Source organism: Cyprinus carpio, chromosome B7 (assembly GCF_018340385.1).
Source record: "Cyprinus carpio isolate SPL01 chromosome B7, ASM1834038v1, whole genome shotgun sequence".
NCBI lineage: Eukaryota > Metazoa > Chordata > Actinopteri > Cypriniformes > Cyprinidae > Cyprinus > Cyprinus carpio.
Genome location: NC_056603.1, coordinates 40,321,125 through 40,335,445, shown reverse-complemented (window position 1 = coordinate 40,335,445; position 14,321 = coordinate 40,321,125). Strand labels below are relative to the sequence as shown.

The window sequence follows — 14,321 nt, the reverse complement described above, 5'->3', positions numbered from 1 at the left end:
TTTTACGGGAAGCAGTGTTTACAGCCAGAGTGCCATCGACCTGAGGTGACTTTTTGCCTTCTGACACAGCAACTCCTCTGAAGTGTCGCTGTGTCTACATTAAACGTCCAGGACGAGGAAAAGGTGGTGGAGGAATTTTTCCATCCTCTCTGTTTACCTTTGCGTGCTAATAAAGCTGAAATTGAAAAGGTGCTGACTCAAAATACCCAGTGTGGAACTTCTGGAGAAATGCTTTTCAATTATATGAATCATGACATTCTGTCACTGATGTTTTTAATCATTTAACAAATGAGGCATTTCTATATTAATAATAATAATAATAATAATAATAATAATAATAAATATTTATTTTGAATAATTGACTGTAACTGTGGTTTTTAATCAGCATTTTAGCATGCATATATACATTATATTATATAATGTTATATTATATCATATTATATTACATTATATTACATTATCTTGTATTATTCAAGACTCTCAAATCAACAACAATCAACACATTGTTTGGAAAATATTTATTTTTTTAGATTTTTACATTATATTTATTATATTTATATGTATTATTTATACATTTTTCTTATTGAATAACTAAACTTTTGGATTCTTTGCTTTGATTGGCTGAGACACGTGGTGGGAGGAGAATAAGACAATGTTGTTTTATGAAAATAATAAGAATAAAGAGCACTGCTGCATAAATCTTCCTTACATAAATACTGCATGTGTTATGCACATGTAATGAGCTATAAGTGTCATCTACAAATTGACACAATAAATATTTTGTCCGCTCAGTGGTTATGTTTAAGTTGTAGTTTCTATTTTTATTTTTAACAAAGCAAAATTCTGACATTTTAGCATTTTAGCATTATTTATAATGCAGTACTGTTGTGAACAGTTCCTCTATGTATATGTTTGTGATTTAATTGGCCGTACTTCAAAGACAAAGCCTTCTCACCCAGCTTCAATGAATACATCCACTTGTGCAATATCAGGAGGCCCTCCCTGCTTTATCAATAGGAACCTTCCCTTCCCACATCTTCCTGTAACTTGCCTAGCATTTATGTTGCCATTGATTTTTCAATAAGCGTCCTAACCCTGTAGTGGCCAGCCTGTGCGATGGCTAGATCTGGTGGGAGATCGGAAAAGAAAAGCAGGGCTTGCTGCAGACCACAGGGAGGTGATGATGAAGCCTTTTTCTTCCTCTGAAAGTCCCTGGAAGGATATGTTCTCTATTTTTGGGGGGATGCTGGGGGTGGGGGGTGGGGCTTGGGGGGTCAGGTCGCACCCCGTGGAAGTTCTCAGCTGGGACCTTGCAGAAGTTAATTCCCCAGGAGAGGGTAGGGTGCGCTGGGCCTCTGGAGGCCTGGCCCCTGGGCAGGTGATTGTGCATGCTTATAATCAGATGGGTCCTTAGCCTTTAATTCCCTCCTTGCTCAGCCAGTAAATCCCACCAAATGAAAAGGCCCATAAATAAAAACTTATCTCATTTTCTATCCCCTCTAAATGACATCCAGACCCAGCTTCTGACGGTGTTCATTATGTACTGCGCTTTTTTTAAATCGTTAGAAACCTTATCTGCTTTGTTTGGCAGGTTAAGAGGGAATGTTTTCTATTGTGCTTAATTTAAGTTGAGAAGAGTTTCTGTGTCCCTCTATGAAACACTTGAATTCCTGACTCACAGCTTCATGGAGAGGGTTGCTTAATGAAGATGAGGCCTTGATGACAGAATGTGTAGGATCTAAAGAAAACTGATGTTTTCTACAAATTTTTGACTCGGTGAGAAAAGTGCCTAGTATGTGTTTCCTGTATATGTCTCCTTGTCTATCTGAACCTTCGTTAGTGTAGGAGAGAGATTAAAGATTCCCTTCTTTAAACAGGTGTCGCTTCGGAAGCAGACCTTGGGCGGACAAACTACATTATATCTGCCCGCCCATCTGCGACTGGCAGACTCCAGACAATCCTATTGCACATCAGTAACCACTGCAGGTTATTGAATTAGACCATCTCCATTTTAAAGGGCAATCCTGTTTTCTGTAAGCAGCAGACGCGCCCAGACGGCTTGGGCCGCCACTCTCTAGCACGGTTTAATTCTTTAAAGGAAGCCATCTCATTTGCTTTAAATGAAAAGCGTATCATGGCAGATTTTCAGGAATGACCATTTGTGATTGCCTGAGTCATAATCTTTTAGCTGTTTATGTTTAACAGTTTAAGTAGTTCTCTACTCCTTCTATTACATACAATCCCATAATGCTGCAGCAGTGCTGAGGGAGGCATAATAGGCACAGGTTACCAGAATGTTATTTTTGGAATTCTGTCAGTTGTTGAATTTAAACGTATTGTTGCTGATTGAAATTTTAATAGTGCAACACTTAATTATTTTGTATTGGAATGATAAAGAAACACTTTAACCATTTACAGCTAACTGTCAGTGTACTTAATCTTCATGTTTTAATAGTCAATAGTAACCTCATTATTTATTGGGTGTCTGTTTAATTAGACAAATTACACATTATTAGTATTGTAATTCTGGAGCTAATTTTGTAGAAATGCAAGTAGAATTACAATTAGCAAACTACAGTACATAATAGCAGTAAAACATATACAAAAAAAAGGTCATTGTTTGACATGGGTGGGGGAGGGAGCGGGTTGCTTGGTGGGTTGGACTTGAGGGGTGTCATATTTTCATCAGACATTCAAGAAGAGGGAGTCAAACATTATCAATCTCCCCAGCCGAACGCTTTCATGTTAATTCATTTCGTGGGGGTGGGGCTGCAGACACAGTGTCTGATCACCGCTGAAATTTGCATCCCTAAGTAAATAAGTAAATAAATCAAGTAGAGGCAGCGAATGTGCTAATCAGGCAGTACGCGGTGGTTAGCGTGCTGCCGGGAAACTTTGCTCATGTAATATTCAGCAATGGAAGGTGAAAGGGCAGGCCAGAGTTATTGGTTTCAGTCCGGTTACCCCCTTTAATCAATGTTGCCTGCATCCCTTTATTAAAATTATTAGCTCAGCAGTATCTCTCTCTATCATTTTATCTCCTTTATCGCCTGCTTGAAATTGTGGCCTGCTCATGGCTCTTTCGTTGCTCGGGCAGCACTCCCCTTTAGAAAGTTTGGCTCTCATTTACTATTTCAGAGGCAAAGGATTGTTTAAAACTAGGCTAAGTGTGCAGGTTATTGGATGCTAGATCTATACAAAGCATTTAGTGTACCAACATTGCTGTTGTATTTTAAGCTTAAAAAATAATATAAACAAATCTTTCTTTCTATGTTGTATTTACTAGGGGTGGGACGATAAATCGATGTGCTGATTTATCTTGATATTCCCGGCCGCGAGACGTTATTGATACTCTGGCACCAAGTATCAATATTTTTTTTAAACATACAAAATATCTAAATTCAAACCTACACTGTGGCTGTTTACCACTTTTGGCTTACCGGAGCGGCAGTACCTCCAGACTTCTTGTGGTAGCGCTTCCTAGATTGCGGATGGTCAGATGAACAGAAATTGTAATTCACAGTGAAGAAAAAATATGAGCGTAACGGTAGACCAACAACAAATCAGAGATGCACCGGCGTCTTGTGTTTATGGAGATCAGAACTAAAAAATGTAGGCATCAGTGGCGGCTCATGGGTTTTTTTCTAAAATAAAGGAGGCACACTAATTTTATTGGTCTGGGGATCTCTGCCGATTATTATTATTATTATTAGCTTAAACACCTTAAAATGATTTTTTTGGTTGCTCAGAGCTGTAATGCAGTGCAGAAATGTGCAGTGTGTGTGCTTGCCGTGTGTCTACATTTGAAATAACGAACTGGAGCACACAAAAAGTACATTTTAAATGTACCAGGTTTATATATATATATATAATTGATAAGCAGTTAGATAGGTTGGTTTACACACAAAGAAATGTGTAAGCTGTTAATAAATCCAAGAATAAAATGATTAATTTACTTAATGTGTTACATTTGATTTACAGAACTTTTGTGCTGTTTTCTATCAGTTTGGACTTGAATAAAGAGAGAAAACTTGCACTTAACCTTTTCATAGGCATTTTGTTTTCATAGTTAGATATCGTGATGTATCGTTATAGGATTGTCTAGTAATATATCGATTATCGCAGAATCGCTCTATTCGTGATATTATCGTATTCTGAGCCATGTATCGTGATTCATATCACATCGTGAGGTACCCTGCGATTCCCACCCCTAGTATTTACATACGTAAATAGAAATGCTTGTTGTAAAAAGCATATACACATCCACTAAATGCATCTTACAGGCGTGATCTGTTCGTGCAGTGTGTTCTGTGTGTGGGATCTCTCTATAATGGAGGTCCTAAAACAGCATGGCTAATATATTTTTGTAACCTTCAGTTCTTTCTTCGGGTGTGAGATGGATCATGTGCTGATGGCGGGTTTCACTGTGTCTAATTAGCAGCACAATGGAGCTTTTTTATCCATTAAGTTATTTTGTTACTGTGTTTCTCAGACTCAACGTTAATTAAAAAAAAATGTATGCAGGATTTGGAACATAGCAGACTCCGGGTGTTGTGTGGAAGGTCTAGATAAAAGATAGTAACTGGCTGATATGACAGGATGAGGCATCTGAGCTGCCTTATTAGTGCTTGTCTGAGGTATTGTGTTTAAGTACCTAATCTAACCTAATGAGCACTGTCATTTTCCACCATTATATCTCACACTTTTGTTTCTCATCTAATCTACTATGCATTGCTCCCCACTCACTATACATGTACTGTACATATCTTCCCCATTTATCAAGATGCTTAGTTTGTATTCATTAGTTTGAATAGAAACAATGAAAAGAACACATTAAAGATGTCTATTATGTACTTTTCTTATGTTCTGAGACATTATAGGTTTCAAGCAGTAGTTTAAACCTGTCTCTTTTTCTTTTTTTTCTCTTTAGGCCTGGATGCGATGAACGCCTCATGTAGGCATCAGCATGGAAAGCTGTGAGTCTCCCGTGGTTTCTGGGACAGACGATGGGCTTGGCTCTTCCGCCACCTCCCAGCAGCATCACCATCCACAACCCTGGAACGATCATCCTAACGGACAGGTCCCACCTTGCAACCAGCCCCCTTCCTTAGAGCCCCTGTCTCTCTCTGCACCCCATTCAGCCCAGCTCCAGAAACCCAGCACACCCTGTGAGGCTGTAAGAGAACAGAAGCAGCAAACACTGTCACAGGTTCACAGAGATAATTCCACTACCAGACGGCTGCACCCCAAAAGAGAGGCGTTAGAGGAGGAGGAGCAGGAGGGAGTTAGCTGTGGAGAAGAGGACGAAGACTTGGAAGAATTGGATGAAATGGAGATTGACAGCTGTTTCCCTAGTCTGCAGCCATTCCCTGGTGTACCTATGGTGCCAAGTGGAGGGGGCATGCCCATGCTCATGCGGCAACAGCCCTCCCATCGGAGGGGAGCCGAGAGTGGTAGCGAAGAAGGAGAGGAAGAGGAGGAAGAGGAGAGTAGTGATGTGGAAAACCTGGCTGGAGAGATAGTCTACCAGCCTGATGGCTCTGCCTACATTGTGGAGAGTCTCAGCCAGCTGATCCAAAGCGATGGGAGCATGGAACCAGGTCTGCTCCCCTCAAAATCTCTCCCCAGTGGGGGAAAACCAGGGGAACCTGCGGGGACCTCTTCTTCGGTGTACCCTCAGATCATCAACACGTTTCATATAGCCTCGTCTTTTGGAAAATGGTTCGGCTCCTCAGACCAAGGTTTCCCCAATACCTCAACCCTGGCAGGCTTCAGTCCTGTCCTGCACAGTTTCCGCGTCTTTGATGTGCGGCACAAAAGCAACAAGGATTACCTGAACAGCGATGGGTCTGCCAAGAAGTCCTGCGTATCCAAAGATGTTCCCAACAACGTGGATTTCTCCAAATTTGACGGCCTGGCCCTTTATGGCAAAGGCAAGCCCATCCTCATGTGTTTCCTCTGCAAGTTGTCTTTCGGCTGCGCACGCTCCTTTGTCACTCATGCAGTCCATGACCATCGCATGACCCTGTGTGAGGATGAGCGCAGACTCTTAGGCCACAAACATGCATCGGCGATTATACAGGGCATTGGGAAAGACAAAGAACCACTCATTAGCTTCCTAGAACCAAAAAATAAAAACTCTCCTCCACCGCCTACCCTGGTACCCATGAACTCAGGCCAGAGCTTCTACGGCACGTTCAGTGGGGTTCATTTAGAAGGGGGCAGCAGTAGTGAGGGAGGTGAGAGCCTCCTCAACAAAGGCTCTGACTCGGGTCTTCAGCAACAAGCCCTCCTCACGTTGGGTGGTCTTGGCAGCACCAAGCCCTCCCTTACCTCAACCCCAGGCCCAGCCAAAGACTCCAACACTCTGTCCAAGCAGGGTAGGAGAACAGAGGGGTCTGTGGGGAAAGAGGGGACTCATAGAGGGGAGGATGGGGATGCAGAAACCTGTGAAAGAAAGGCTGTCCTTCACGGTGAGGAGATGGCCTCGGAGGAAGAGGATGAGCTTCTTTTAGAAGAAGAGGATGAAGAGGTAGAGGATGAAGGCACTGCGGTGGCCTGTAGTGGAAGTAGCAGCAGCAGTGGTGGATTTGTAGGGGAAACGGCTGTCTCAAACCAAAGCATCTCCAGATCTCCTTTATTAATGCCTAATAGCGCTCTCCAGCCTTCTGCTTGTCTCTCTGCAGCCAGCCCTGCACTCAGCAGCAAAGCCTCTGCTTCCATGTCCTCCTCTTCTATCAGAGGGTCAGAGGACGGGATGGCTGCAGACGTTGGAGGGAGAACTTCAGATCTCTCTCTGAGCTTTAACTGCCAGGGGTCTACACTCCCCGCGGCAATGGCAGCAGTCGCCGGCAGAGGGGGCGAAGAGGATGGGGCTGCATGTTCTTCTGTGAGCACGTCCTCCCCTCTTGCGTCCAATGCTTCTGCTGAGGAAAGTGCCAATCGAGATAGTGCCACAGCTCCTGAACCAAATGAATGCCCAGCAGAAGGAGATGAGGACAACAGTGCCCTCCTCCACCACCACCACCACCTTCACCACCATCACCACCACACGCACCCTTCACCCAATGCTCACATGCACCTCCATCACACAACTGCTTGTGACATGTCAGGAATGAGTGAGTGCACCCAGAACCATGGGGCTGGGGGCAGTGGAGGGAGTGGAGTGGAGTGCCCAAAGTGCGACACTGTTTTAGGCTCCTCTCGCTCATTGGGTGGCCATATGACCATGATGCACTCACGGAATTCGTGCAAGACACTGAAGTGTCCCAAGTGCAACTGGCACTACAAATACCAGCAGACCTTGGAGGCCCACATGAAGGAGAAGCACCCTGACTCTGGAAGCTCCTGTGTGTACTGCAGCAATGGACAGAGTCACCCTCGCCTTGCCCGTGGGGAGAGCTACAATTGTGGTTACAAGCCCTTCCGCTGTGAGGTCTGCAACTATTCCACTACCACCAAAGGCAACCTAAGCATTCATATGCAGTCTGACAAACATCTTAACAACATGCAGACGTTACAAAATGGAGGAACTATTCCAACCGCTGGTGAACAGGTGTTTGGGCATGCACCTGGAGGGGTGGTGCCTGTTTCTTCTGCTACCCAGGCCAGCAGCCATCATCCTAGTCACCACCATCATCCTGCCCAGTCCTCCACCCACATGGCAGGGCCCTGTGGTGCCCCTTCACCCACCAAGCCAAAAAGCAAGCCCACCTGGCGGTGTGAAGTGTGCGACTATGAGACCAATGTAGCACGTAACCTGCGCATCCACATGACGAGTGAGAAACACATGCACAACATGATGCTGCTTCAGCAGAACATGACCCAAATGCAGCATGGTCGGCTTGGTCTAGGCGCCATGCCTTCACCCTCAGAGGCTGAGCTGTACCAATACTACTTGACCCAAAACATGAGCCTGCCACCAGGCCTTAAGATGGACCCATCTGGAGCTGATGCCCAGTTCTTGCTTGGAGGTTTTCATCTGGACCCCAACATGGCGGCTCTGGCCCCAGCACTAGGTCAGTTTAATGAGTTACAGGTAGCACATATTGCACCTTATGTGGGTTTTGAGCGTTATCTCTTTGTTTAACTATTTATCTGTAATTTCTCAATGACAGATAAGAGCCTTTCCTGTGTAATTAAACCATGTCTTTCCTGTAAAACTATTTTACTTTTATCTTATACGGGTGATTTTATTTTTTAATTGTTTTAATTTTAGGGTTGTAGGGTTTTTAAACTCACTCTTGCTGCATTATTATCTCCACCCATACTAACACATGGCTACAAATGCTTTATTTCCTCATGCTGACAGCTCTGTCTGTGCCTGTAGCCTTCAGGCACACCTTCCTTGTTTAACATGCACGCACTCTCTTAAACAAGGTGTGTGAGGGAGAGAGAAATAAAGAATAGGCACATATAAGGCTAAAATGTATTTGAAGGGAGGCGAGAGTGTGTATGCAAAGATATAAGGGCCACTTTGCCAAGTGTGTAGAAAACCAAATGTGTGGAGTGGGGGAAAAAGTCATCATGCTTTATGAAAGGTGCACTCTTCAGTCTTGAATTGACTTGAGTGACCTGATTTACAGCATAATGAAAAAAATAATCTGTGGCAACATGTTCAGTATGTAGCTTTCTTGAAATAAAGACATGATTCGTTAATGCAGACATGGTATGGCATGGTTTAATACCTGAAAAAAGAAAAATAGTTTGTTTATGTGTATTTGTGTAAAGCCTGAAACATAAGCTAGTACATTAGATTTATGAGGATGTGGTTTTGGCGTATTCAAGAAGTGCTTACTAGTCTTGCAGATTTCAGCTTCCACAACGCAGACACAGGCACACAGACAAAAAGAGGGAGTGAGCGAGTGGGAAAGACAGGCACACACATCTTCTTAACACTCAAGCTTCAGTTTATTTTTCGCATCCTCTATGTGTCATTCTATCTGGGTCACTTTGGCTGGGAAATTCCCTCTTTTGCTGCCGCTGTGTTTCTTGTGAAAGATAGTGTGACGGAGTAGGCTGGGGCCAGGGGAGTGTGCCACATGGCCCTGTCCTCTAGGCTCATACTAAACATCACTTTTTTCATGTCAATACTATGCAACAACCACTGCATACCAGCTTGTCCTTTTTTCCTGCTTTTGTATTTGCAGCTATACTTTACCATAGTCAAAAAAGGAAGGAAAAGGGGCCTAGTGAGGGTATTTCAGCAGCATAGTAGAATTTGGCATGCCAGCTACAGGCCCACAATTTGCACAGACTTGTTTCAAACTGTTGCCAGTTCAAATACACAAACAGGAATTGATTGCCGTGACTAATACTTTTTTTATCCTCCCTCTTCTAGTCATTTGGTTGGTTTTCTGGTGAGAGAATGTTCAACAAACATATAATAGGGAAGAAATGCCAGCACATAAGACTTATAAAGAACGGTGGTGTCATTATACAAATAATCTGGAATGTTCAGTGGACTTTCATATATTTAAAGTATTACACTACTAAATATCACATTTGTGTATTTGCATATAAGTGACAAATTACATCTCTGAGATCCGGTCATCAGCATTAAAAAAATTTTGGTTATTGCAAAGTAGAACTTGTAAATCCTTTCAGATGAATACTTTTCCCATAAACATCTTTCCTGTTATACTTAAACACTGATATCGACTGGCACAAGCAAAATATTTTCTTACAAGACATGCTCAAGAGGTCATGAGTACTAAGCAGAATTACAGGTATTTACATGAAAGTTTTTTGAAAATAAGATGTCTTTCTTAATCAATGCACATTGTAAGAATACTAAAAAGGAGAGGCTGAACAAATCTCAAAAGACAATAAGGCAATAAGAGGCATAAAAACCCTAAAAACTGTTAGAAAGAGAGAGAGAGATTTTTTAAGAGCAAAAAAATCAACAAACTAAAAGAAAGCATTATAAATAGAAAGCTTATAATTTAATAGTTTTCTTCAGAGTGGTGGATCTGACAATGATTTGAAGGAGATTGCCAGAGGTCTTTCTGTCCCTGCACTAAAAGCTGAAGGTAATGGTGAAATGAGCAGCTGGAATTAATTTAGTGTAAAGCCATACAGGTTCAGCGGGTGCTCTCAATCTGGGCAGTGACAGATTGAAGATCAGCAAACTGAGGCAGCAGCTTTTATGCATCCCTTGTTTCCAAATCTCAGCTACTAGCGTCTTCCCCAAGCTGTTCTTAGATGCCTTTTGCTTGTGTTGTTGAATATATAGTTTATTTGGCTCTCACAACTTCTTTTCATTTCTTAAAAATACACAAATACAAAGCAATACAATCACTTTGAGCAGGAAGGTGTTTGCATTGATTTGTTCGCAATCAAAGGTGAAAGAGCCAGGCTTCAACAAGGAAGATCTAATTTTTTATATAATTATTTTGTGAAAAGATGCCTGTAGTTGATTTACAGTAATGTGTGCTTGGGAGCTCTTTAGATCTCCGGTAATGATTGAATAACTTTATTTTTGCGCCTCTGCTCACAGACTCTGGAGTTGATTTAATGGCAGGACTATGAAAGTGCATGACTGTGTAAATCCACACCTCTTTCTCTCTTCATACTCGTTCTCTGAGCTCAAAGGAAAGGATAATCTCGATTTAATAAAATTATGTAGATAAATACGCACATGCACATTATCGTGGAGAGCAAATCCACTTTGACTGCACAGATAAACATGACTCTTTTTTTAAAAGGCTGAACTATGCACCTTTTCCCTGTTTCTCAGGACATTCTTGTAACTTAAGTTTAAAGAAGGGAGGAAAAATCAGCACAGATGAAATGCCCATCCCTTACTGTTACATTGTATTGGACCATGTGTCCATATGTTGCCACAGATTATAATGAATGGATAAGTGGTGCTAAATGCTGTATTTGAGACAGTGTAGTTGTGAAAGACCAATGTTCTGTCGGGCAGATCACTGATCACTTTTTGTGTCTTCTGCTCTCAGTTGGAGGGGACATGGCAATGGATGTACGCCTGGGTGGGGGACAGCTGGTCTCAGAGGAGCTGATGACCTTGGGTGAAAGCCTATCCCAGAACACCGACCCTTCCCTCAAACTCTTCCAGTGCGCCGTGTGCAACCGCTTCACTACCGACAACCTGGACGTGCTGGGCCTGCACATGAGCGCCGAGCGCCTGCTCCCAGAGGAGGAGTGGAGAGCGGTGGTGGGTGACTCGCACCAGTGCAAGCTATGCCACTACACCACACAGCTCAAGGCCAACTTTCAGCTGCACTGCAAGACTGACAAACATGTGCAGAAGTATCAGCTGGTGGCACACATCAAGGAGGGCGGCAAGGGCAATGAGTGGCGCCTCAAGTGTGTGGCCATTGGCAACCCTGTGCACCTCAAATGCAATGCCTGCGACTACTATACCAACAGCCTGGAAAAACTGAGGATGCACACGGTCAACTCTCGCCATGAGGCCAGTCTCAAGCTGTACAAGGTGAGTGACTCTGGTAGCCCTACACTAATAAGTGCCATACCTGCCAAGTTTCCAAAATCAAGTATTTTTCTGTCTACACTGAAAAAAAAAAAGATGTAAAGAAAAAAAAAAACAAAACAAAACAATAATAATAATAATAATAATAATAATAATATACAGCTAGGAAAATGGAAATTTTGACCAGTAAGATTTCACTACCCAGTGCAACACGAAAACAAAATACCTCATAGCTTGTTGAACTTCAATCTTTCTGGTTAGCACACAGTGTTACACTTTCTATGGGTTTTAAACACACCTCCAGCCTACTGTGCCACTGAATCGACCAGCACTTTCCATCTATACTGCCGACCATGAGTGATGGCCCGGTGCAGTATATTAACGTCTAATGCGCATGCAATGGAGAGGGGAGAACAGGGGCACTTATAGGGAGGGAGGAACATGGCAGGTCAGCAGGGTGGGGAGAAGGGCAGCTGATGAAATTGCTGGAAGAGAGGATGAAGAAGTGTGAAGAGACAGGTTTGGTGCTAATACCGTTCGGAGTGGGAAGGGCAGAATCGCTCTCGACAGCCGTATTGATTTTCGCCGGACTTGGAGCTTCACCTTCTACTCTAATCATTCCATAATAGCCAATGGATGAACACTCTCTGAACAAATGGCCATAAATCTAACAGGCCTGATTCCATTTAGGCACCTATCCTGTGTGTCTGCGAGCCTAGCTCAGGCTGTGTTTAACCTAGACTGGCACGACTGCACACAGGGACTTCTCTCCTTAATTCTCCCTTTCTTTCTCTCTATCGCATGATCTCACATGCTCAATGAGATACTGACTCACATACCACCCATTTGAGCTGTACATCACTGCCCATGCTTACTTGACCTTTATTTACATTGCTTTCTCAAGACAACATGCATTTGTAACCTACCTCAGCATACTTCAGAGACAAACAGAATAAAAAAATGGCAGGGTCAGACATCATTGGCTATTAACCTTACCAAACTTTGACAATAACTTAATAGTTATTTGTCTTTTGGTTAACACCAACTAAATGAGGGCAGCTGAAAAAGGAAAGCAATTTTGTTCAGTTTTGTTCGATCATTTTGTTCAATTTTTATATAAAATTACCAAGACTAAGTCCAGTTCAACATTGACATCATTGCAAGTTTCCCTTATGGGGACCCATTACAATCAGAGATATTATAGCATTGTCAAGGTTTGTCATTACCTTGGCCCTGGGCTGAGAGGCTCTTGGTCAGCTTTGTCCCTGATGAGCTAGTTTGTAATGGTAATTAGGGGAAAGCCATAAACCAGCTTCCTCTGTATCTGGTGATAAAAGCAGACAAGCCTGAGCTGAGATTGTCTGCCATACGCAAGCTGGAACATGCAATGAGCGTATTTACAAATACCACAATGATTCAAATATGTAACACAAGACTCCTGACATGCTTGGCTGACCTGTGGAGACATTGCTGTAGTCATGGGCCTCATGTAGCTCCAGGCAGGGTTTGGGACCAGGGGAACCAGGAGTTTTTGCGTCAATGGTGAGAAATTACAGAAAAATATATTATCTAGTCACCAACTGTGATTTAATGTGCTGCGTGGAGCTGGATATTCCAGCATCCACCTCATACTTACATTAATCAAGTCTACTGTTAGCACCGAAATGTTTTAGAAACACTATAATATTCCTTCTGTCACCGACGTTCCCTTTAAAGAAAGCGTGCTTGCAGAGAAGAGACTAGTCCGCCGAACTGCGAATGTTCAGTACTCTGTGGCAGATTAGAAATGTTCGACACATCCAAGCATGATAATTTGTAAGCTTTAAGCTGCTTAAAATGGTTCCTCAGTCCTAAAACCCCCACAGATCCGAACAGAGGAAGAGAGAACAGAGTTGACTGACAACAGCATCAGCCTTGTAAGCAAGCAGCTCCCATCAGTGGCAAAAGGCCTACCCGCAAAACTAAGACATTCACAGTTTGAGTTATAGCTGTATTTCATGACATACAAATGTGATTAGAGGATGATAAGCACATGCTGCCGCTGAGGTCTTGCTGTAGCACGGGTTTCTAACCCCACAATGACACAGGCTTCACTTTGCAGTGAATTTATAGCCCTGATAGACATACTGACTGGCTGACACCAACAGTATGATTTGCTAGCTCAGCTAAGCTTACTGTACAAGTGTCAAAACAGGAAAGGAAAATGAAAAACACTATTTACCCCCTCCAAATGAAATTTGATACAAAATGCGTTTTTTTTTTTTTTGACCTCCTGCTGGGAGAAAATAAATCATCAAGTCAGCATAAACAGGCCCTAAGATGTGGTAGATCCTTGGGACACTTTGCCCAAATCAAACTGGTTTGCATTAAACAGGCCCTTTGTGTGCACAACTCCGTAAATTGGAGCCTGTAATTACTGGAATTAAAAAGGAAGGTTTAAACTGAAGGCTAAGCTGGATGGGATAATTTGAGAGTCTGTGGTATGCGGCACATATTAAGGCTTTCTAAAAATACACCTTCCCCCACCAACCCACGGATTGGAATGTTCTGAAAGCCTTTGGAGAGCTTGGGAGAATTGTCCTAACCGCACAGACCACTACACAGCAGGGGTGATGCTTCCCGACTTTGCTATCTAGGGTAAAGGACTGAGTTCCTCTTTGGTTTGAGACACACCCGTCAATCAGACTTGCGCTCATCTCAGATGAACTTTTACCTTCCATTGCTCCCTCCAAGTTCCCGCTCGCTGGCTGCTTTGTAGTGGCGAGAATGATGTCATGATGGTCACCCATAAGCACTTGCAGATGGGCCGTACAACAATACACAGGTCATGACAAAGCTTAGGCTTCTCAAGTTCAAAATTGTTGGT

General features: G+C 42.9%; 1 protein-coding gene across 11 annotated transcripts in view; it reads left to right on the top strand.

Annotated features, from left to right (window-relative positions):
- LOC109092800 (zinc finger homeobox protein 3-like) overlaps window positions 1–14,321 on the top strand; it is a 334,135-nt gene that overhangs the window by 235,916 nt on the left and 83,898 nt on the right. For all 11 annotated transcript variants that reach the window (XM_042728652.1, XM_042728654.1, XM_042728651.1 and 8 more), the window contains 2 exons: window positions 4,931–8,018; window positions 10,962–11,458. In XM_042728652.1, the coding sequence (XP_042584586.1) occupies window positions 4,967–8,018; window positions 10,962–11,458 (3,549 nt within the window). In that variant the 5' untranslated portion in view covers window positions 4,931–4,966. The remainder of the gene's footprint in view (window positions 1–4,930; window positions 8,019–10,961; window positions 11,459–14,321) is intronic.